Here is a 23,717-nt window from a genome sequence, read left to right on the forward strand (position 1 = left end):
CATCAGACACGCTCTCTGAATCTGGGTGAATGTCACCATTTTAGAATTAAGAGATTTTAGGAAGAATCCTCCTGCATAGCCTATCCTATCCTCCTGAATAGCTGCAATGTTGCCACCTCTCATGATTTTACTGCAAATCTCATAATTTGACATTTATTTTAAAATCCTAGCTTCTGGAATCATGTGATAATGTGAGAATCTCAGCTTAAAAAAAACAACAACAAAAAAACCCATGTTTCTAGACCTTATGGCTGAAGAGAAAAGATTGAAAATGTGAACCCTAAAAGCTCAAAGCCAGAAGGCAAATAAAAGTCTGCCACATATTTTTTAAAAATCTCACGATTTTTAAGGCAGCTTCATGATATTTGAACATTCACATTTGGCAGTACTGCTCCAGCCCCCTGTTCTCTCAAAAGTAAAGTAGTTCATCTCTCCAACTTCACTAATTAAGTCCCATAAACAGGTATCCAGCAAGAGTCCACACTCCAGGTGAGAAATGTTTGAATGTGTTAACACATTCAAAGCCAACATAAATTAGAACTTTACTTTAAAAAAGCATTTAGTAAACTTGCGAAGATATTGGTCCAAATCTTGATGTGACACATTTTACAGGGGTGGAATTTACACAGGTGAAAATGAGATGAGATTCAGGCCCATTAGGTGCAGATAATCTGTGAAGGCAACAAAAATGTACAGCTGTCTTCATAACATACGTTAATTAAGCCATTAAAAGCTGTACGTCACACTCCAAGGTCACGCTCCTTGACATTGAGTTCTAGCATTATGGCAAGAGCACAAATAAGGCCATATTTATGTTATCTTTAAATGATACAATATTTAATGTTTAAAACATTGCAATTTCTCCATCAAAACTGAACCACCAAGTCATTTTCAGGCCTGGAGCTCATCACGGTGTGGAGCAGCTGGTGGTAGAGCTGAAGGTCAGTAGATCTGCATTTCAACCATAAATCACTGGTTTAAGAGGTTTATAGAAAAGCTGTCAAAAAAAATCCCACACACATTTTAAGATGAAACAAAAAAAATTTAATATCCGTTCCAGGAAAAAAAAGAAGTGGCCCATTTTAAGTACTAATAAATAATGACAACAAAAGAAATGAATAGGTTTGGGACACTGATTTTGTCCTGCAATGCAGACACTAAAAATACTCAAGCACTATATATGCCTCTATGGAGCTATATGTTTATTAATAACAATGGCATTGAAAAGCTGCCTTTCTAAATGGAACATTTATTGAGAAAGAACCATGTTTACAGCCCTGGCTCATAGAGCGGAAGCGAAACACAATCTGCAAATAAGTAATGTCAATTAGCATTGTACCTTCTGGGAGTGAATTAAAGGGTGAGGTCAATGCATATAACAAATAAAATTTCAAAAACGTTTCCTGGATATTGATCAAATAAAGGCTGACTAACATACTTTCCCAAGTAAATAGCTAAAAGAATGATTTTAGAATTTCAGAAAATGGCCACATTAATGTATTACATAAACTTCCCCCTTTGGGCTTTCATCAAAGTTAGAAAAACATTTAGTATGCGTGAAAGATGCAAAACTGACAGCACTGGGAACTGAAAACCTCCATACAGCCACACAGAAGTACAGCAGCTGTACACATTTTTCACCTCACTTCAGCCAGTTTATCAACTCTGATTTGTAGGGATGACCTCTACTTTGGAGGGAAAGGGACGTCTAATCTCCAAGCTATTCTATCCTTGTCCTCTCTGTTGAGACCATTAATAAGTGTTCAAAAACACCATCACATGGACATGTGTCCACCAGGAATGTGACAGATGACCAACTGATTTTATACAGGCTAATAAATAGTCATCAGATGGTAAAAAGAAAAGGAGGACTTGTGGCACCTTAGAGACTAACCAATTTATTTGAGCATAAGCTTTCGTGAGCTACAGCTCACTTCATCGGATGCATACTGATTCAGATGGTAGTGAGTGTTATCCACAACTAACCTCAACTGGATCTGAACAAGTCACAGACTCCATATCCCACTGTTAGTTTGATGGGCCACGCTCCACCCATATGTGCATGGGTGTATGCACATAACCTAGAAATCTCAATTATTTGTGAAAGGGCAACTGTAAAAGAACTATTCCGAAGAATTAAAAATATATATATATCTAGTGATCTAATCCAATAAAACTGGAACGTCCGTCTTCCAACACCAACCATTATCCATGATTCAAATTGCTGAACCATTGAGTCTCTCTCAACAATTTCTTTGATCTGGGTAGCAATACTTTATCTATTAAGGATCTTTACACAACACAGCTCAACTTGGTTGACATCAAATACGGTACAATGAGGCCCTGTTTCAATTAACTTTAAACCTTAAGCAAAATCAATCTTTTTTCCCCTCCATCTCAACATTATCCAATTATCTGTAATTTTAGTAAATTGCATATTTAGAAAATAGTTTATTTGGCATTGTATACCACACACTTCTAAAATACACTAACAATTATTTTGAGCCACAGTCTAGAAAGAAACATCCAGGGATGCTCTAAGGACCCACCAGGTAAGTCACATAAGGGCACTGAGGAAGAGCAGTTTAACTGTAACTTCACAGACATCCTTGAGATATCCAGCAAATGTCCAGCATTCTGACAATATGAACACTGCTCCTTCTTTTCAAAGCCAACTCTCAGACACAGGCACAATGAATTACCACAAGAAATAATGTAATGCACATTATAAAACCACAGCTTGTGAAATTATTAAACAAGGAACTCTACCAACATGATGGAGAGTATTTAAGTTTAGATTCCTTACAGCCAGAACCCTCTGACAGAATTTTCTTTCACACCAATCTTTAGTATAACATTGCAGAAAAGATGGCTGAGGCAGACTCTGCATAGAGAATTTCATTATTTGCTGTAAATTACAATAGACTTATAACCAAAATGATAATTGCTGAATTAGTATTATTCTTTGCAAGGTAAAAAACAAATGAGGTTTGGTGGGGTTTTTTGTTCTGTTTTAAACCAGGATAACACAATCATCAGTAAAAACAAGAAACCACTAGGTCGCCGGTTCAAACAACTGATGGTCCCTTTGCTCCACCCACACATCCTGCTCATTCTTTCCCTTAGAAACCATCTCATTTTCATATTTCATCCTATATACCCCTTATACTTCTAACAGTTCTATTCAGACACACCAAACACCCTCTCTTTTCATTCAAATCCCTCCTCAAACCAACTTCTTATGTAAAGCTTTTCACCAATAATCCACTGTAGAAAGATATTGGGTGTGTGTATGTTTTTTAAAAAAGGAAGAAAAGAGCCACTGTTCTGAGACTGTATCTCACCTGGTTCACTAGCATGTTTTGTGTCCGTATTGTAGGTCAGACATAGATTGTAAGTCTTTTGGGAAAGGTCCATTTCTTTCTCTTATATTTTCAACACTCAGCAATAATAAATGCAGTGCAAGTCTGTAGCATCTGAAAGTCATTTTCTGTGCAGTGGCCTACCTGAAATGACAGGTGTCCACACCATAGTTTGCACTAACTTGTACTCTCATGAACTGTCTGAGCAGACACACCAAAAATTGAATGGATGTGACTAGAGAATGAACTGCCTTCTTACCCCTAAAAGTCATCCCACTTGATCAGGGCTGAGGTACGGAGGGGCAGAGGCAATCTTGAGAAAAGTTGCACAGAGAGTAGCAGCACTGTATGTAATTATATATACCGTGAAATAAACATGACTGGCACTCTGCAGGCAAAACAGTGTTCCTATCCCAAACCTCTTACAATAGAAGGTCCTGATCACATGAGACTAATGGTCCTTTTGCAGGATTGGGGCATAAATTAAGACACAGTAAGATGAAGGGTCACCTCATATCAAGAAAGATATATTAGAATCAGAAAATGTACAGAGAAGGGCAACAAAAATTATTAGGGGTATGGAACAGCTTCCATATGAGGAGAGATTGAAAAGACTGGAATTGTCTGTGGGGGGGGAGGGATAGCTCAGTGGTTTGGTCATTGGCCTGCTAAACCCAGGGTTGTGAGTTCAATCCTTGAGTGGGCCATTTAGGGATCTGGGGAAAAAACTGGGGATTGGTCCTGCTTTGTGCAGAGGGTTGGTCTAGATAACCTCCTGAGGTCCAACCCCCAACCCTGATATTCTATGATTCTATGTTCAGCTTGGAATAGAGAAGACTAAGGGAAGATATGATAGAGATCTATAAAATCATGCATGGCGTGGATAAAGTGAATAAGGAAATGTCATTTATCCCTTCACATAACACAAGACCCGGGGTCACCCAATGAAATTAATAGTCAGCAGGTTTAAGAAAACAAAAGGAAGTACTTCACACAACACACAGTCAACCTGTGGAACTCACTGCCAGGGGATGTTGTGAAGTCCAAAACTATAAATGGGTTCAAAAAAGAATTAGATACGTTTATGGAGGATATGTGCATCAATGTCTATTAGCCAAGATAATCAGGGACACAACCCCATGACCTTAAACCTCTGAGATGCTGCAGGGGATGACTCACTAAATAACTGTCCTGTTCATTCTCTCTGAAGCATGAGATGTTGGCCACTGTCAGAAGACAGGATACGGGGCTAGATGGACCACTGGTCTGACCCAGTATGGCCGTTCTTATGTTTAACATTGGTAACGAGGGAGAAGAGGAGGACAAGGATTACAGCAGAAAGATCATACAGTTGTTTTGGTTGGTAACTTGTGTGATTTGAAGCCCCTCAAGATTGTTTGTTTTAAAATGAAGCCATCACTTCATAGGGAAGACTGGTACTTCTAGTTCACATGGAAGAATCATTAGGGAGGCACTTGGCAAAATTCCTGTTCCTTGGATAAAATTATAACTTTCTTCTCCAGGACTGTGAATCCTGCATGTTTCATTAGCATTAAATTTGCATTGATTTTGATTGTAAGCAAGGGTAGGGACTTCAGAATTATTGAAATGTAGGGATGGAAGGGACCTCAAGAAGTCGTCAAGTCCAGCCCCTTTCACTGAGGCACGACCAAGTAAACTTTCTATCAGGGGCTTGAAGCAGACACCGTCCTGTTCTGTGTATCAGTGCCTAGCACGGTGGAGACTCAATTCCTGACTGTGGCCTCTAGGCACACCACCGTTAAAATATTAAATAACAACAGTACTAATAATACTACTTAAAAAGGGGGAAGGAGGAAGGCAAGCAGTAAACACTGGCTCAGTGAAAATTAACAAATAAAATCATACCTTTAACAGCTCAGGGAGAAGCATTCTTTCCTTTTTATCACTTTTCACACTGATGGATTCATTTTCCTTACTTGCAAAGCTGAAAAACAAAAATACATTTAACTATTTTAAAGACCTGCATTAGGCAGAGTTACTTAACACAAGAGGCACTGCATTATGCAATTTAAAAGCAAAGGTGAAAGGTTTTTTGTTTGGTTGGTTGTGGGTTTTTTTTGTTTCTTTGTTTTTTTGGTTAAAAAAGGAGCACATTGCACATATTTACTCTTTAAAAAAATACAAAATCCTGCCTGCAACACGGGGACAGAGCACGCTCAGTTGCTTTATGGGGATGGTGCATGCACATTATGGCTGGCACACTGGAGCTACGAGGAAACGGAGCATGCTCAGTGCAGATGGAATCTTCAAAGACTTCAGCTGCCAAACTAACAAATCTCTAAGCATGTCCAAATTGAGATTCTTTTCTAGACAGAAATTTATAACATGGCCAAATTTGAGTGTCTTTTTCTTATGACATGTATTTATAGCCCATTAGAATGCTACCCCATCATCATTTTTTCCCTCTACCCTTTATCCTCTCCTTCATAAGCCATGTTTTCTAAAACTTTTAGCATTTTTGGGTGCTTTTTTTACAGACAAAAGCCAACATCTTTAAAGTATAATACTGACAGATACCAGATTAATTTTGTTCTAGCACCAGCCTCGCTTGGACAGGTTACCGTAGAATCCTGCAATACGTGCAGTGAATCAAGAGTTAACTTGTATTTAGTTCTGAGGCAAATATCTTATAATAAACAAAGGAGAAAACACAGCTTTACTTTCTAGCCACAATAAAAACAAAACAAAAACATTCCTCCACCTTCCAAAACTGAACCTGAAATTAGTCTTTTAAAAAAAATCTTCCATGTGTTTCAACATTCTAAACCTTCTGCTTTAGTAAGTAAACAACATTGTTTTTACAGAGCCCTTGGTACATACTAGATGAGTCACACTGCAAATAAATAAATAAAAAACGTAAACACAAAAGCTCTCTCTGCAGAAAATGTGGCTCTTGGATTGTTTTGTTTTCCCCTAAAAGTGGAGACTACCTTCCAAAGCAGAGAACAGTAAGTGTGTGTCCGCTGGTGCCAAATATTGTATTTAGGACCAAAGAATAGTCCAGTTATTGCTGAGCAGACTCTTGATGACCTAGATTAGCATTCTTATATTACCAAAAGAGAGAACTTGAATTCAGTGTTTTTATCATCATTGAATGTTATGCAATTGAAGCATCTGCAACTACTGGAACATGCTATCCTATTTTCCAAGCAGAAAAATAGGTATTAAGCATTAGTTGTACTTTCTCTACTGTGTTCAAAACATAGGTGAGCTAATGTAACTGTTCCACTCCCATTCTCCTGTTGCAATAGGACAACCCCTCCACACAGCTGATAAAACAACCCCTCCACACAGCTATAGTAAAAGCTGTGTTATCCAGCACTTTACCAATCTGAAAGCTCTATAAACCGGCATCTGATCTTTAATAGGGTCTGGTTGGTGCAGGGCTGGCAGGCTCCCTACCTGGCTCTGCGTGGCTCCCTGGAAATGGTGACAGGTCTCTGCTGCTCCTAGGCGGAGGAACAGTGACGGGGGCTCTGTGCACTGCCCCCACCCTGCCCCGCACATTGGCTCTGCAGTTCCCATTGGCCGGGAACCACAGCCAATGGGAGCTGTGGGGGTGGCACCTGCAGGCAGAGGCAGCACACAAAGCTGCCTGGGTGCGCCTCCGCCTAGGAGCAGCAAAGACATATCGCCGCTTGCGGGGAGCCGCCTGAGGTGAGCGCCGCCCAGATCCGGTGCCCCGAAACCCCTCCTGCACCCAAACGCCCTCCCAGAGCCCACATTCGCACCACAATCCCCAGCCCCTCCTGCACCCAAACTCCCTCTCTCTTAGTTAACCGGAATTTTTGACTTACCGGCACCCCCCATTTCCCAAACACATTACATAACAAAGTTTTTACTGTACATATTTACTTACAAGAGCATACATTCAAGGGATATGAAGAATAAAAGTAAGTATGACGTTTATAATGACATAATCCCAGGCAATTTATATGTACGTATATTTTGCCAGAAGCTGGGAATGGACAACAAGGCATGGATCACTTGATTACCTGTTCTGTTCATTCCCTCTGTGGCATCTGGCATTGGCCACAGTCAGAAGACAGCAAACTGGGCTAGATGGACCTTGGACTGACCCAGTATGGCCATTCTTATGTAATGAAGATGCCCCAAGTCTCAGGAAGTTACCAAATTCAGTTTTTCAAGCAACATTATAATTGCTTTACACTGATAGCATGGACAAATGTAATTCTGACCCAATGTATTCTAGGTTTCATTTTTTATAATACTTAATAGCAGTGAATATTCTGTAAGATATTTTGTAAAAATAATGAACTCTTAGTAATGTGATACAATTCATCACGCAACTACCCTATCCTAGCTACAAAGTGAGAACAGATGACTGATGTGGAGGGGGAGGGAGGGTTCACCAAGGGCATTAGGGAAGAGTAAATTCACAACGTTCTACATTTTTTCCATATATGCTTTTGTAGTCACGTGGGTCCCAGGATATTAGAAAGACAAAGTGGATGAGGTAATATCTTTTATTGGGCCAAGTTCTGTTGGTGAGAGAGACAAGCTTTCGAGCTTACACAGAGCTCTTCTTCTAGTCTCTCTTTCACAGTCTCACTACATCACCCTCATTGAAAGTTTCTCTCAATACAGTTATTGTTGCACCCATACCTAGGTCTTTTCTTAGATATTTTGTTCATATAAAGATCAAGCCTGCAAGGCTCTGAGTCCTCTGGCCCCAGTCCATCAAAGCACTTAAATATGTGCGTATCTTTAAGCACAGGAGTATTCCCATTGAAGTCAAATGGGACTACACATGTTTAAAGTGCTTTGCTGCATCAGCTCTCAGTGAACACTCAGAGGTTTCAACACTTCCACTAAACAGACAAGGAGAATTGATCCCATGAAACTTTGTCTTTTTAATCAGACCTGGTTCACAGGCTACTTTATGTTGTTTTTAGAGAATCAATGACAGGACTGTCTATTAAACAGATTCAAACAATCTGCCTGGAGTTAACAGACAAGCTTGCCAAAACACAGTTCTAAAAACTCAAGTGGCTACAGTACCATGTCTCAGCGTATCTACAGGGTATCAGCAGGTTTAAATGGTGCAGAGTGGTGCACCCATACAATGTTAGCAGATACCATTTAGTACATTAAAACTAGCTTTGCACCATCCCACAGGTGCAAACTTGCCCTAAAGTTGGTTTGGCTGATCAGAGAAGGATTGCTTCAGTGAAGAGAGATCATCAGGAGGCACAGAATCATCATTATAGTTACTAAGTTACCACCTACCATCCATGCCTGTGACTAGCATAGAGGGTGTCATGGAGTCACTGGGTCTGGTCCAGGCCCCAGCCTGTCACCAGTCTCCTGGGAGTGACCCCTTTAGTGTGCTAGGCCCCAAGGACTCTCACAGTTCCACAGGTGCAGGTCCGTGGCCTCCAAGACTGAGTGGTCAGTACTAACATTCCCTGTCTCTCCATGGCTCCCTGCAGCAAATCCAGCCAAGCCAAACTACTTAGGGAGGCTTGTTCTGTATCCCCTCAGGGTGCAGTGCTCTCAGTGAGTATTCACAGGGATACAGGAAGCCTTTGTAAAACAAGGTAACAATTTATTTGTCACCTGGCATACAAAATTTTACAGTCCTTAGGCTAACACAGAAAGGCAGACATTAAGCCATAATCCACCTTAGTCAAACCAGTGCCCTGATGGGCCAGCCAAGCTGGGCTGCACTCCATCTCTGGCTCTCTCCCCCTCCAATATGGGTCAGGCTCCTGAGTCCCTCCCAAAAAAAACCCTCCTTTGTTTTCTCCAGCTCAGTTGACAAGTCCCACCTGCCAGCGTTTTCTGCTGGTATGTGTTGACTGTTTGGTGCTTGGAGCATTTCTTTGTCTTGCTAGACCTTCTGTTAATCTGAGCCAGTTTCAGTCAGTTCTTCAATGATCCTAATCATTTCCATCCTCACCCCACCCCGGACAGCAAGATCACACCCACCCACCCCCTGCACTGTTCCAGGAGCAGTGTTAACCCTTGTGCACCCACTTGGTTAATAATTCCACATACAGAGGGAAACTGAGGCACACTTATGATTCATATAAAGATTAAAGACAATTCCCACTTGGTCACAGGGTGCATGTCATGTCCGAGGCATCACTACAGCTAGATGACACACAGCTGCCATAGAGCTCTATAAAATCATGGGCAACCAGAGCAAATTAGAACAGCTCTAAATATACTCTCACTTGTACTTGGTGAATGGCCCAACACAGTGCAGTCCCAGGATTAAGGGGGCCACCTTTGTAATCCCAAATTCCATCCAAGGCTCCTGAACCAGAGCCAGGGTTCCTGAGTCATGTACATAAACAATTACACCACTGCCTTTCTATTATTTTCATAGCCATCACCTTTTTTCTTATTTTTTGGAATATATGGTGCTCCTGAAATAGAGGAACTGAACATCAGCTAAAACGAAGCAAAGAGTTTGCCTTCTCCACACTTTGCCCTGCTGTTCTTTTGTTTTGCTACTGTATACGTATCCTGAGCACCACCACCCTTGCTACATAGATAATCAACAGTAAACTTCCATTACAGCACTCTATTGTGTATATTTTGCTGAAAGTCTTTGTTTATATAATTTTCTCATGCCTTCTATTCCGTTGTTGTTGAAAGATCAGCTTTGACCTATCTGGAATACTGGGACAGGTGGTGTCTGAATCATATGCAGCATTTTTTAATCAATGTACTTGTACAAAGAAGGACAGAGATTATTATTACTGGAGAGACAGAGGAATGTTTATCCTATACAGTGTTACTTGTATAGAGATAAAAACCCTGTACAAACTAGAACCAGATAAAATGCATTTATCTAACCTGGGTTTGAGTAAACACATGCAGGTTCTTCCTTTATCATTATCCCACATAAATGAGCAAACTGGATTGCATAATTTGACAGGTATTTTCCAACCTTCTCGATTAAAAAAAACCAGAATATACCCAATTATAAACAATTAAGTGTTCAAAGGCCACTCAAAGCATTTTTGTATAGTGTTACATGTCTGTTTTTCCCATCTTTCCTCTTTATAACAATCTCTTGGCACTTTAAAAACCCATCCCCTCTCTTCCTGCACTAATCCTTCCCACCCATATTATGTACACACACGTGGCGGTTAATGTGTTGTTACTTGTAACTGCTTGGAACTTATTGATTTTTAAGTAACAATATGAGCAATAAAATGAGAATGGAACATGAAGATTTTGCCAACAGATATAATTAAAAAAAGAAGAAGAAAGGCATTCTTGATGTCTACCAAACATGAAATCGACCAACAGGATACTTATCTCTGCACATTCTATATGATCAGCCTGTTGTGGACTCTCTCCCAGCTGTGACTAACTCATCTGAATGACAATAGTTGGTTTGCACACAACTCAAATAAAGTTGCAGTAGTACACCTGAGTGTACAAAAAATGTTTTGAAGACAGTGTGTTTGTGTGTGTGGAGTTTACCCAAGAAATTCAGGGACTAGGCCATTGCTGATGAGAGGTTCAGAACTTACCTATGGGTTGCTCTCGCAACACATACACTCATATTGCCATGTTAGCAGGATGGCTATTACTACCTCAGGGACTTCCACCCCTCTCTTTGTAAGGTAGACCCCTCCATAGTGAGTCAAGCCCCTCACCAATGACACACTAGGCTATTGGGATGGCTTTCTAACTAGTCTTCCCTGCAATTCTGGACTGTGACTATAAAGGTCAGGATTTCAGTATTGCCTGACCTGGGTGATCTCACTAGTTGCCAGTAAGCCCACAGATTCTATTTTGGGCCTTGCTGATGGTATATAGAGCTGCTATTAAACTAAGGCATTTGTGTTACCATCCTTTCCTGTCAGGGACTGGGATGTAGGCGGTTGTGCCTAATGGTTAGAACAGGACATAAGAGCCCAGGGTCAAAACCTGAGTCAGAGGCTAGATGCCTGAGCCAAGGGTCACAGCTGGAGTCAGGGTCTGAGCCTAAAGTCAGAACTGGAGTCAGAGGCCAGAGCCAACGGTGAGAGCTGGAGTAAGAAGTCAGGAATTGGAGCCAAGGGTCAGAAATGGGTTTGCTGGAGTGAGGCAAGACAGGTACAGGGCTGGGTCCAAGGCAGGAACAGCAGCTTTGCCAGCCATGGGCAAAAGCTTTGAGTAACTGCTGGACTGCTGGTGGTCTGACTCTTCCAACCACTGAGGCTATGTCTACATTACAAATTACTTTGATACAGCTGTGTAGGTAAGATCCCATAGGAAGCAAGTCTAAGGGAAAAACAATTGAAGACAGTTGGCAGTTTTCCAAAGAGATGTTATTAAGGGCACAAGAGGAAACTATCCCACTGCATAAGAAAGACAGGAAGTATGGCAAGAGACCACCCTGGCTTAACCAGAAAGTCTTCAATGATCTAAAAATAAAAAAAGAGTCCTAGAAAAAGTGGAAGAAAAGGTCAAATTACAGAGGATGAATATAAACAAACAACACAAGTATGTAGGGACAAAATTAGGCCTTGGCTACACTTGTGAGTTACAGCACAATAAAACCACCCAGAGCGCTGTACCTCACTCCCCGTCCACACTGGCAAGGCACGTAGAGTGCTCTGACTCCGCAGCTACAGCGCCGCTGGTACTCCACCTCGGCGAGCGGAATAATGTTTGCTGCGCCCCCGCTGGAGCACTATGGCGTCAGTGTGGATGCCCTGGCCCTATATTGCGCTCTGATCGGCCTCCAGAGGTATCCCACAATGCCTGTTCTAGCCACTCTGGTCATCACTTTGAACTCTACTGCCCTGCCCTCGGGTGACCAACCGTCAAACCCGCCCTTTAAATTCTCGGAGAATTTTGAAAATCCCCTTCCTGTTTGCTCAGCTAGGCGTGGAGTGCTCTCAGCGAATCTTTCCAGGCGACCATGCTGCCACGCGACAGGCGAGCCCCAGTATGAAGAAATGGCGAGGTGCTGGACCTCATCAGTGTTTGGGGGGAGGAAGCTGTCCAGTCCCAGCTGCGCTGCAGCTGTAGGAATTACGATACCTTTGGGCAGATATCAAGGGACATGATGGAAGAGGCCATGACTGGGACGCTGTGCAGTGCAGGATTAAAGTGAAGGAGCTGCGGAGTGCCTACCAGAAAGCCCGCAAGGCAAACCGGCATTCCGGTGGTGCCCCCGCGATCTGCCGTTTTTACAAAGAGCTGGACACGATACTTGGGGGCGACCTCACCTCCACTCCGAGCACCACCATGGACACCTCAGAGGCCAGTGCAACAAGGCAGGATGAGGAGGAAGAGTAAAGCGGGAGTGAGGGTGCTGAGGTGGAGGAAGACACCCCGGAATCTCTAGATGCATGCAGCCAAGAGCTGTTCTCAAGCCAGGAGGAAGGTAGCCAGTTGTGGCGGCCGGTGCCTAGGGAAGGACAAACACCAGTGGAGGTTCCTGATAAGTGGCTTTTCTTTTGGGAAGGAAGTTATTCGCTGCAGGCTCTTGGGGCAAGGAGGGTTAGGTCTGCATGCATGCATGCCTAGGTGCAGAATAGGGCATTGATGTGCTCTCTCACATATAGTAATCGGCCTCAGTGATCTCTTCAAAGGTCTCAGCCAGAACTTGGGCAAAGCACTTGCGCAGGTTTCTTGGAAGAAAGAAACCTGTGGTCCTTGTCCCAGTAAGGCTAACTTGTCTGTGCTCCTGTGCCGTGAGGGGTGGGGGGGACCATTGCTGTACACAGGCAAGCTGCATATGGCCCAGGGCGGAAGCTGCATTGCAGTAGAAGACCCTCCCTTGCTTCCCAGATCACCCTCAGCAGAGAAATATCTTCCAGGACGAACTCCTGTGGAAAATGTGGGGACAGTGTTCAGTATAGGGGCCCTCTGCCGCTGTTGGCTCTCCCCAAGGCACAGAAACCCAGAGGACAGTACAGCCGTGAAACCATTAGTCAGCTTGAGCCTGTGCTTACTCACCATTTTGGGGCTCCCATGGGTTATGTATGCTCGCTTTGGGATGGCCAAATTATGCAATTGTGTAGACTGTGCTTGCCCTTAAGTATGGAGGAAATCATTGCTCTGTCTGCTGTGAACAATGCTGCCTCTGTTAAGTGTTGCATTTTGCCTTTACAGATGCAACCTTGAGATCTCAGCCGTCCGTGTTATCACCGGCCGAAAGACTCCAAAGAATCAGAAAGAGGCCAAGTAAAAGCAAGGAAGACATGTTGCATGAAGTAATGCGTCATTCAAGTAATGAAAATCAGAAAGTGCAGGAGTGGCGGGACAGCGAAAGGACAATCCGCATTCTGCCAACGGATCACCAGCACCAAAGCATGGAGCGGCTGATAAGAATAATGGAGCGCCAAGCGGACTTTATCCAGGCGCTCGTAGCCATGCAGGCGGACTACTACCGAGCCCGCCCCCCCTGCAGCCCTTGTCCCAAAACTCTTCCCTTGTGCCCCCATGTCACCTCCAATCCACTTTCCCCAACATCCAGGTTCTTACCGCCAGCAGCTGCCTCTAACACCTGTAGCTTCACCACCCAGCCCTGAAAACTACAACCCTTAACCACTGCACTCAACCCCCATCACCATGCAGTATAGCCATCCTGAAGTGCAGCACTCATTGCACAGCACTCCAGACAGGACATATGGAAATCTGTGATTTTACCGTTTACCACACCACCCCTTTGCCCTTTCTGTTTCCCAAGCAGTTGTGTTTCTTTTCAATAAATGGATTTTTTGGGTTGGAAAACATTCATTATTATTGCATAAAGTAAAAGATACCTTAGCCCAGGAAAGCAACAGGCACTGCAAGTCAGCTTAGCAAACACAGATTCCTACTAACATTGGAACCACAACACTTCACTCCCGTGCAGTGCACCAGACATTATTGGTGGCTTCAGCCTCAAATTGCTGCCTCAAGGCATCCCTAATCCTTGCAGCCCCGCGCTGGGCCCCTCTAACAGTCCTGCTCTCTGGCTGTTCAAATTCAGCCTCCACTTGTTGAACCTCCGAGTTCCATGCCTGAGTGAATTGTTCACCCGTCCCTTCACAAATGTTATGGAGGGTACAGCATGCAGATATAACGGCAGGGATGCTGTCATTGGCCAGGTCCAGCTTCCCATACAGAGAGCGCCAGCGGCCCTTTAAACAACCAAAAGCACACTCCACAGTCATTCTGCACCGGCTCAGCCTGTTGTTGAACTGCTCCTTGCTGCTGTCAAGGCTCCCTGTGTCATGAGCCACAGCACAAGGGTAAGCGGGGTCTCCAAGGATCACAATGGGCATTTCAACTTCCCCTACGGTAATCTTCTGGTCTGGGAAAAAAGTCCCAGCTTGCAGCTTCCTGAACAGGCCTGTGTTCCGAAAGATGCATGCATCATGCACCTGTCCAGGCCAGCCTGCATTAATGTCTGTGAAACACCCACGGTGATCCCCAAGCGCCTGGAGAACCATAGAGAAATACCCCTTCCGATTAACGTACTCAGAGGCTAGGTGGGCTAGAATTGGAATATTCGTGCCATCTATCGCCCCTCCGTAGTTAGGGAAACCCATTTGCGCAAAGCCGTCCACAATGTCCTGCACGTTACCCAGAGTCACAGTTCTTCTGAGCAGGATGCGATTAATGGCCCTGCAAACTTGCATCAACACGATTCCAACAGTCGACTTTCCCACTCCAAACTGGTTAGCGACCAATTGGTAGCTGTCTGGAGTTGCCAGATTGCAATAGCCACCCGCTTCTCCACTGTCAGAGCAGCTCTCAATCTCGTGTCCTTGCACCGCAGGGTGGGGGCGAGCTCCTGACACAGTCCCATGAAAGTGGCTTTTCTCATCCGAAAGTTCTGCAGCCACTGCTCGTCATCCCAGACTTGCATGATGATGTGATCCCACCACTCAGTGCTTGTTTCCCGAACCTAAAAGTGGCGTTCCACGGTGGTGAGCATGTCCGTGAATGCCACAAGAAAACTCGTGTCATAGGCGTTACTCGTGTCGATATCATCATCGGAGTCCTCCCTGTCACTTTGGATCTTAAGGAGTAACTCGACTGCCAAACATGACGCGCCGGCGAGACTCGTCAGCATATTCCTCAGCAGCTTGGGCTCCATTCCTTCAGACTGAAAGGGAAGACAGAGCACGCAGTACAAAAAACATTGAAAGATGGCTCCAAATGTGGACGGAAGCACAGGGAATGCTGGGATGCGAACTGATGCATCATGGGGCGTTGGGACAGGACCCAGAATGCCCTGCACCCCCAACCCCCTTCCCACAAGCCACAACGCCAGAATGGGAAGAGGTGCTCTGTGGGATAGCTGCCCATAATGCACCGCTCCCAATGCTGCTGCAAGTGCCGCAAATGTGGCCAAGCCAATGCACTGTCAGCTGCTAGTGTGGGCAGACTGCAGCGCTTTCCCTACTGTGTTGTCTGAAGACGGGTTTAACTCACAGCGCTCTACAGCTGCAAGTGTAGCCATGCCCTTAGAAAGGCCAAGGCACAAAATAAAATCGAACTAGCTACAGACATAAAGGGTAACAAGAAAACATTCTACAAATACATTAGAAGCAAGAGGAAGACCAAGGACAGGGTAGGCCTATTACTCAATGGGGAGTGGTGTGGGGGGGGGGCGGAACAATAACAGAAAATGTGGAAATGGCAGAGGTGCTTAATGACTTCTTTGTTTCGGTTTTCATGAAGAAGGTTGGTGGTGACTGGACGTCTAACATAGTGAATGCCAGCGAAAATGACGTAGAATCAGAAGAGGATAAAATAGGGAAAGAACAAGTTAAAAATTACTTGGCAAATTAGATATCTTTAAGTCACGAGGGCCTGATGAAATGCATCCTAGAATACTCAAGGAGCTGACTGAGGAGATATCTGAGCCATTAGCGATCTTCTTTGAGAAGTCAGGGAAGACGGGAGAGATTCCAGAAGACTGGAAAAGGGAAATATAGTGCCCATCTATAAAAATAGAAATAAGGACAACCCAGGAAATTACAGACCAGTCAGATTAATTTCTGTGCCTGGAAAGATAATGGAGCAAATAATTAAGTAATCAATTTGCAAACCCCTAGAAGATAATAAGGTGATAAATCACAGTCAGCATGGATTTGTCAAGAACAAATCGTGTCAAACCAACCTGATTGCTTTCTTTGACAGGGTAACAAGCCTTGTGGATAGGGGGGAAACTGCAGACATGGTCTATCTTGATTTTAGTAAGGCTTTTGATACTGTCTCACATGACCTTCTCATAAACAAACTAGGGAAATACAACCTAGATGGAGCTACTATAAGGTGAGTACAAAACTGGTTGGAAAACTGGTAGTTATCAGTGGTTCAGAGTCATGCTGGAAGGGCATAACGAGTGGGGTCCTGCAGGGATCAGTCCTGGGTCTGGCTCTTTTCAATATCTTCATCAATTATTTAAATAACGGCATACAGAGTACACTTATAAAGTTTGTGGACGATACCAAGTTGGGAGGGGTTGCAAGTGCTTTGGAAGATAGGATTAAAACTCAAAACAATCTGGACAAACTGGAGAAATGGTCTGAAGTAAACAGGATGAAATTCAATAAGGACAAATGCAAAGTACTCCATTTAGGAAGGAATACAAAATGGGAAATGATTGCCTAGGAAGGAGTACTGCAGAAAGGGATCTGGGGGTCATAGTAGACCACAAGCTAAATGAGAGTCAACAATGTAATGCTGTTGCAAAAAAAGTGAACATCATTCTGGGATGTATTAGCAGGAGTGTTGTAAGCAAGACACGAGAAGTAATTCTTCCGCTCTACTCTGATCAGGACTCAACTGAAGTATTATGTCCAGTTCTGGGTACCACATTTCAGGAAGGATGTGGACAAATTGGAGAGAGTCTGGAGAAGAGCAACAAAAATGATTAAAGTTCTAGAAAACATGACCTATGAGGGGAGATTGAGAAAACTGGGCGTGTTTAGCCTGGAAAAGAGAAGACAGAGGGGACATGATAACAGTTTTCAAGTATGTAAAAGGTTGTTACAAGAAGGAGGAAGAAAAATTGTTTTTCTTAACCTCTGAGGATAGGACAAGAAGCAATGGGCTTAAATTGCAGCAAGGGCAGTTTAGGTTGGACATTAGGAAAAACTTCCTGTCAGGGTGGTTAAGCACTAGAATATATTGCAGAGGGATGTTGTGGAATCTCCATCATTGGAGATTTTTAAGAGCAAGTTAGACAGACACGTGTCAGAAATGGTCTAGATAAATTAGTCCTGCCACACGTGCAGGGGACTGGACTAGATGACCTCTCGAGTGATGCAAGTTATATCAACTTAAGCACTGGTGTAGACAGTGCTATGTCAGCGGGAGAGCTTCTCCCGCTGATGTAACTCCTGCCTCTGCAAGAGGCGCTAGCTATTAAGCCAACAGGAGTACTCTTCACCAGAAGCACTACAGCAGTACAGCTACAATGGTGAAGTTGCGCCACTGTAAATGGTGTAGTGTATTCACAGCCTCGGGTGGTGTAGTCAATCAGGCAACCTACTACAAGCCAGCCACACTTGTTAGGTTGCCTAGAGACTGGCTCTCCTGCAGGCCCTGATTCCTGACACTGCTGATACATCCTATAGTGCCACTGAGATTAGCTGCAATGTTCTTATTCTCCATCCCACGTTTTCATCTCCACTTCGCTAAAGATATACTTGGTTCATAGCTTTCATTTCACAGAACTCCCTGCTCCAGCAGAATCCTCCTTTAGCATATTCAAGGTTTGGTGTAACAGCTTTTACACTAGCTCTTTTGCTTCGTGTTTTGGGGGTGCATTCCCCCCTCGCCCACTACACACATCCTTTACTCTTCTTTGGCAAAGTGATTGCTTCTCTCGAGGACTTTAATTCTCACTTTATTTTAATTATGATTTTTCATTTTTGTACAGTACCAAGACAGCAGCTTTTGGAAGAATATTCCAAATCCTGAGGGATGGAGGTTAACTACCAAAGGCACAATCATCATAGGTAAGGGAGTCTCCCTAGAAGATATGAGTGAGAGGAAGCACTGTAAACCTAACAATTCTACCAAATACAGATACACAAGGCCATGAAGTCTCCTAACTCTACAGCAGGGGTGGCCAGCCTGAGCCCAAGAAGGAGCCAGAATTTACCAGTGTACATTGCCAAAGAGCCACAGTAATACGCCAGCAGCCCCTCTGATCAGCGCCTCACCCTCCCTCCCTGCACTTCCTGATCAATCAAATGTTTTGTCTTAGGTCGACTTACCTGGCCGTGAGGACGGCAGTGAGTCGACCTCTGCTGCTCCCCCGTTGACTCTGCTTCCACCTCTCGCAAGCTGGAGTTCCGGAGTCGACGGGGAGCAAGTTCAGAGATCAATTTATCACGTCTAGATGAGATGCGATAAATCGATCCCCAATAGATCGATCACTACCCAACGACCTGCCCTAAGAGTTAAAAAACCGTGCCTTAGTTCTAAATATGTCTAGTTGCAGCTTCTATCCACTGGATCTTGTTATGCCTTTGTTGGCTAGATTAAACAGTCCTTTATCAGAAGGCTCTTCCCCATGTAGGTACTGATAGACCGTGATCAAGTTCTCTCTTAACTCTCTCTTGGAGAAACGGAACAACATTGAGCTTCTTAAAGTGTTGCACTGTAAGGCAAGCTTCCCAGACCTCAAATCATTTTTTAGCTCTTTCTTCTCAGAACCATTTCCAATTTGTCAGCATTCTTTTTGAAGTGTGGACACCAGAACTAGATACAGTATTCCAGTAATATTGTCACTAAAACCTATATATATGTAACACTAACTCTGTACTACTTGATATTCCCCTTTTTATACATCCAAGGATTATGTTTGCTGTCTTAACCACCAATTTGCCCTGAGAACTCATGTTCAGTTGGTTATCCACCAAGATCTCCAAGTCCTTTTCTGAGCCACTGTTTGTACTCCATCCTGCAAGTCACACCTACATTCTTGGTTCCCAGATGTATGATCTTGCATTTAGCTACATTAAGACACATGTTCAAGTAATCCCTGCTTCTCATGCGAACTTAATCACTCTGGAGAAATGATCTGCCCTCATAACTATTTACCATGCCACCAATTTTTACCTAATCTGAAAATTTTACCAGGAACTATTTTATGTTTCCTTCCTTCCCTCCAGATCACTGATAAAGATATTGACCAGAACTGATGCACGAAGAGATCTCTGTGTGACTCTGACATTTTGGAATTCAAACCAGATCAGTTAGGGGTTGTGTCACTGCCTATCCTGAAACCCTGGGTGTCTTAAATGCTATGTATTCCTGGGGGCATTCTGCGCAAAACAATTAAAAATTCCGCACACAATATTTTAAAATTCTGCGCATTTTATTTGTCAAAACACCACTATATAATCATGCTAGTTTCAATTATTTTGGTAATTTATTTCAAAATACCTGTCAGCAAGTATGTCTATAACAATACAGACGCACACAAAATTCCCCCATGAATAGAGAGGACCCCTACAACAACCCAGTTCCTATTTCTCTGCCCCCTCCTGCACAGAGCCCAGTTGGGGGGCCAAACACCTCACACTATCTCTCCCACCAGAGCCCAGCTATGAGGCCCTCCCCGGCCCAGACACTTTCACCCCTCTATCCCAGAGGCCAGCTGCAGAGCCCCTCTGGCCCAGAAACTCTCAGCCTCCCCACCAGAGCCCAGCCATAACTACCCCCAGGCGAGACACACACACCCGTCCCCCACCAGAGCACAGCCATGGGACCCTCCCTGGCCCAGACACTCTCCTGCCAGTCCCCCCTCCCCAGACACCCAAGGCCCTCTTCACCCCAGACTCGCACCCCCAACCCCTCAGAGGCCAGCTGCAGGGACCCCCCCAGCCCAGACACTCCTACCTTCTACTCCCCAGAGCCCAGGCATCCAGAGGGAGAAACAACTTGTTGCTGAGTCCCAGGCTTGCACAGAGTTTCCTGCGCACTGCTGCCTCCTTCTTTTAAGGTATGCTGGGAACTGCAGCTGTGGGAAACCCTCCAGTTCCCACCCCACCCCTGTCTTCTATTTGCAAGCTCGGCTCTGCTGGGTCCAGCGGCCCCTAGTGGCAGCCAAAATCTCTGCAGCCCATTTCAGTGGGGGAAATAAAGGAAATTCTGCGTGCACAACATTAATTTCTGCAAAATTCTGCATTGCGCAGTGGCGCAGAATCCCCCCCAGGAATAGCTATCGTGCTTTGGCTCACAGCCCTGACACCAACAGCCAGCCTAGAAGCATGCAGGTCACACCCTGGATGTGTAGTCATACCTTCCACCAACCAGTTATTTTTTTTGCAGAGTGATCCCAACACCTGCCCAGTCCCAAAAAACTGTCTGCCCTGTGATACCCAGCCCTTTCCTGGAACATTCACAGAAGTTATTAAGTTTGTTGTTTCTAAAAAGTCAATACACTGAAATTGTCAAACCCCAATTAAAATTAAACACTCTTATTTCAATTATAGCACTATGTTGGTTTATATTAAAAGTAAAAACTTTACTTAATTAAAAAGAGAAGGTTTTAAGTGAGTTCAAGTATAAGGGGCAAAGACAAACAAACAAAAATAAAAATATGCTTTCTAATTGCTAAGACCTAACTTAAGAAGCTAGGATCTTCGTTCAAGGTAGTTTCCTCACCAATATTCCTTTTCCTGCAAAGCCTAACTAGCTCTTAGCCAGGATCCCCACAGAGTTCAAGGCATTGGTTTGCCTTGTCTCTGTGGGTGAAGGATAACTTCAGGGTTCATAAGTCCAGTAAACCTTTGAAATGTATTCTTCTGAAATGTATCCCCCACATAAAGTTCCAGTTGGTGTGGATGCCATGTTGTCTGGTATAGGCTCCATGCTATCTTCCCCGTGGTGATTTTTACAATGCAAATGATCTCGTCCTGGAATCTCTGATACAAATAAATAGCCAACCTGATTTGAGGTGTTGGCCTCTTTCCGTTGTGGAGAAAAGCTGTTTATTTCTTCCCTCTGACATGCCTGGTTTAAACACATTTTAATTATAATTCCATCACATCTGCATAATCCTTTGAGTGTTGACCATATATACATCACACCAGAATATTAATGATCAGTGAGATATTAGTTTTCCAATGACATATTACATGACACCTTTAGATACAGATTATAACAATAGTGTGTTAGGTGTAGTGAGTATGTCAGGCTTGACAAGAATTGCTGACACAGAGCAGTGAACTGCCAATAGGCCTCTGTGTCAGAGACTCCACTTCATACACTTCAACTGGAAGATGACTCCCTGTTTACACTCACTCTGAGATTTATCAGTTAATCAGTTTATAATCCATTTAGTATGTACTGCACCAATATTACATAGTGTTAATATTTAAATCAGAACATCACGTGATACTACGTAAAATGCCTTACAGTAGTCTAAGTATATTAACAGTTACCTTAGTCCACCAAACATGTAATCTCATCCAGAAATGATGTCATTTGTTTGATAATTCCCATCTTCCATAAAACCAAAATTGATTGGCATTAATTATGCTGACATCCTTTAATTCTTTATTGATGTAATCCTGTATCAACCTTTCCATGTTTTCACCCAGGATCAATATCAAGCTAACTAGTTACTCAGATCATTCAGTTTACCCTTTTTAAATATTGGCACATTAGCGCTCTCGCTCTCTCTCAATATTTTTGGACAGCACACTCTATAATGGTGGGTGAAACTTGCCAGGAAAATTAAGCAACTCCAAAGAAAAGTAATATTGTAAGATTCAATTTGTCTAAAATGAGTCCCAAAGCCATAGATGAAAAATAAAATGTCAAAATTATGAATGGTGGCTCAGAGATCCAGCTACACAACAATAGAATCCTACATGGCCAGATTAGAAGAGGTTCTACCTTAGTTGTAATCTGTTGCAGAAAACTTCCTGTTCAGCCAGTGTTCATCCTCACACTGAAAAGGAAGGAGAGGCAGTTTCGGGGGCGTAAATCAAGCAATCTCAATAGTTGCTGATCGATTTTCCTCTATTTTTTTTTTCCCAATTCATTTTAAAGCTAATTCTTGACCATCTATTGAGGATTACAAAACCTAGCAATCGCCACAGCAGGATAATTATGTCATGTGGCTCTAAAAATCACCCCGCGTATCATGATTACTCAGGACCTGCACAGTACTGAAAGGGTCTAAAACTACTCTCTCTCAGGACACTGGCAAGGTATCCAGCATACCTTTTAAAAAAATAATTAAAAAACCCCAAACCTCTGGCACTGTTTTATAAACCTCTCAACTAGTTTTCTGTCACCTGAAACAGAATTACCTTTTCTTCCTCTATTGTGCAAACAGGGATTATGACTCAAAGGCTGCCAATTGTTACTTGGTTGTTTAGATCTATTTTCAGGATAATTAGGCTCTAAACTCACAGTACTAAAGTTAGAGCATGTGCGTAAGTGTTTGCAGGATCAGGGCTTTAGATTGCACAGTACTGTAAAGTGTGTCAGAAACCAGTGGCCACAGCTGGTCAAAAAAGGGGAAATAATTAAATAGATTGAAATTTCCAAGTTGTTCCCATTTGGTATGATTCAAAACGGAACAATTTCATTTTTCTAATGTCTTTCATTAAGTATTTCCCCCCCCACATTCTTCCCTCCTCCCATACCAGGGATTGCCATTCTCACCCCCATGTCAGAATTCTACAGGCTCAGTGTCCCGTCCCCCACAATTCCACCAGGGGTTCCATGTGCATTCCATTTCTTCCCACCATTATTATTGCCTTATTTCAGTCTGGGAGATAATTCATTCAGAGTGTTCAACACACTAAACTCTATTGGAAGGATAAGCAGAAATGAGATAGGGATATTGTTATGGTGGAAGGCATTAACGGGTACCATCAACCGGTTCTTTGATCCGTAGTCAATTACAGAGGCACTGGAAGCTGTGGCTCTGCTAAACAGAGGAAAGGGCTCCATGTGTCCTTCATTTTTCCCTTTCCAGTTTTCTGATTCTGCCTCAAAATCAGTAGAGTTCTGACTACTGGTAGCCCGAAATTTTGGAATTGGATCGGATACAGCATTCAAAAGTTATCAGATTAAATACAGATAGAGAAATGCCATCAAGTTGATTGTGACTACCACTTTTACAAATGAAACAATGCTAACAAAGGTAGCAAATTTCAGAGTAACAGCCGTGTTAGTCTGTATTCGCAAAAAGAAAAGGAGTACTTGTGGCACCTTAGAGACTAACCAATTTATTTGAGCATGAGCTTTCGTGAGCTACAGCTCACTTCATTGGATGCATACTGTGGAAACTGCAGCAGACTTTATATATACACAGAGAATATGAAACAATACCTCCTCCCACCCCACTGTCCTGCTGGT

General features: G+C 43.3%; 1 protein-coding gene across 7 annotated transcripts in view; it reads right to left on the reverse strand.

Moving 5' to 3' along the window:
* CRYBG3 (crystallin beta-gamma domain containing 3) overlaps window positions 1-23,717 on the reverse strand; it is a 145,481-nt gene that overhangs the window by 89,878 nt on the left and 31,886 nt on the right. For 6 of the 7 annotated variants that reach the window (XR_012154202.2, XR_012154203.2, XR_012154199.2 and 3 more), the window contains exon 2: window positions 5,250-5,328. Coding sequence is in view for 3 of the 7 variants with exons in the window: in XM_073305192.2 (XP_073161293.2) it covers window positions 5,250-5,328 (79 nt within the window). In the remaining 4 variants the exon portion in view is untranslated. Of the gene's footprint in view, window positions 1-3,344; window positions 3,507-5,249; window positions 5,329-23,717 lie in introns of those variants that run through there. The other variant, XR_012154204.2, reaches the window with a different exon arrangement.

Source organism: Lepidochelys kempii, chromosome 1 (assembly GCF_965140285.1).
Source record: "Lepidochelys kempii isolate rLepKem1 chromosome 1, rLepKem1.hap1, whole genome shotgun sequence".
Taxonomy (NCBI): domain Eukaryota; kingdom Metazoa; phylum Chordata; order Testudines; family Cheloniidae; genus Lepidochelys; species Lepidochelys kempii.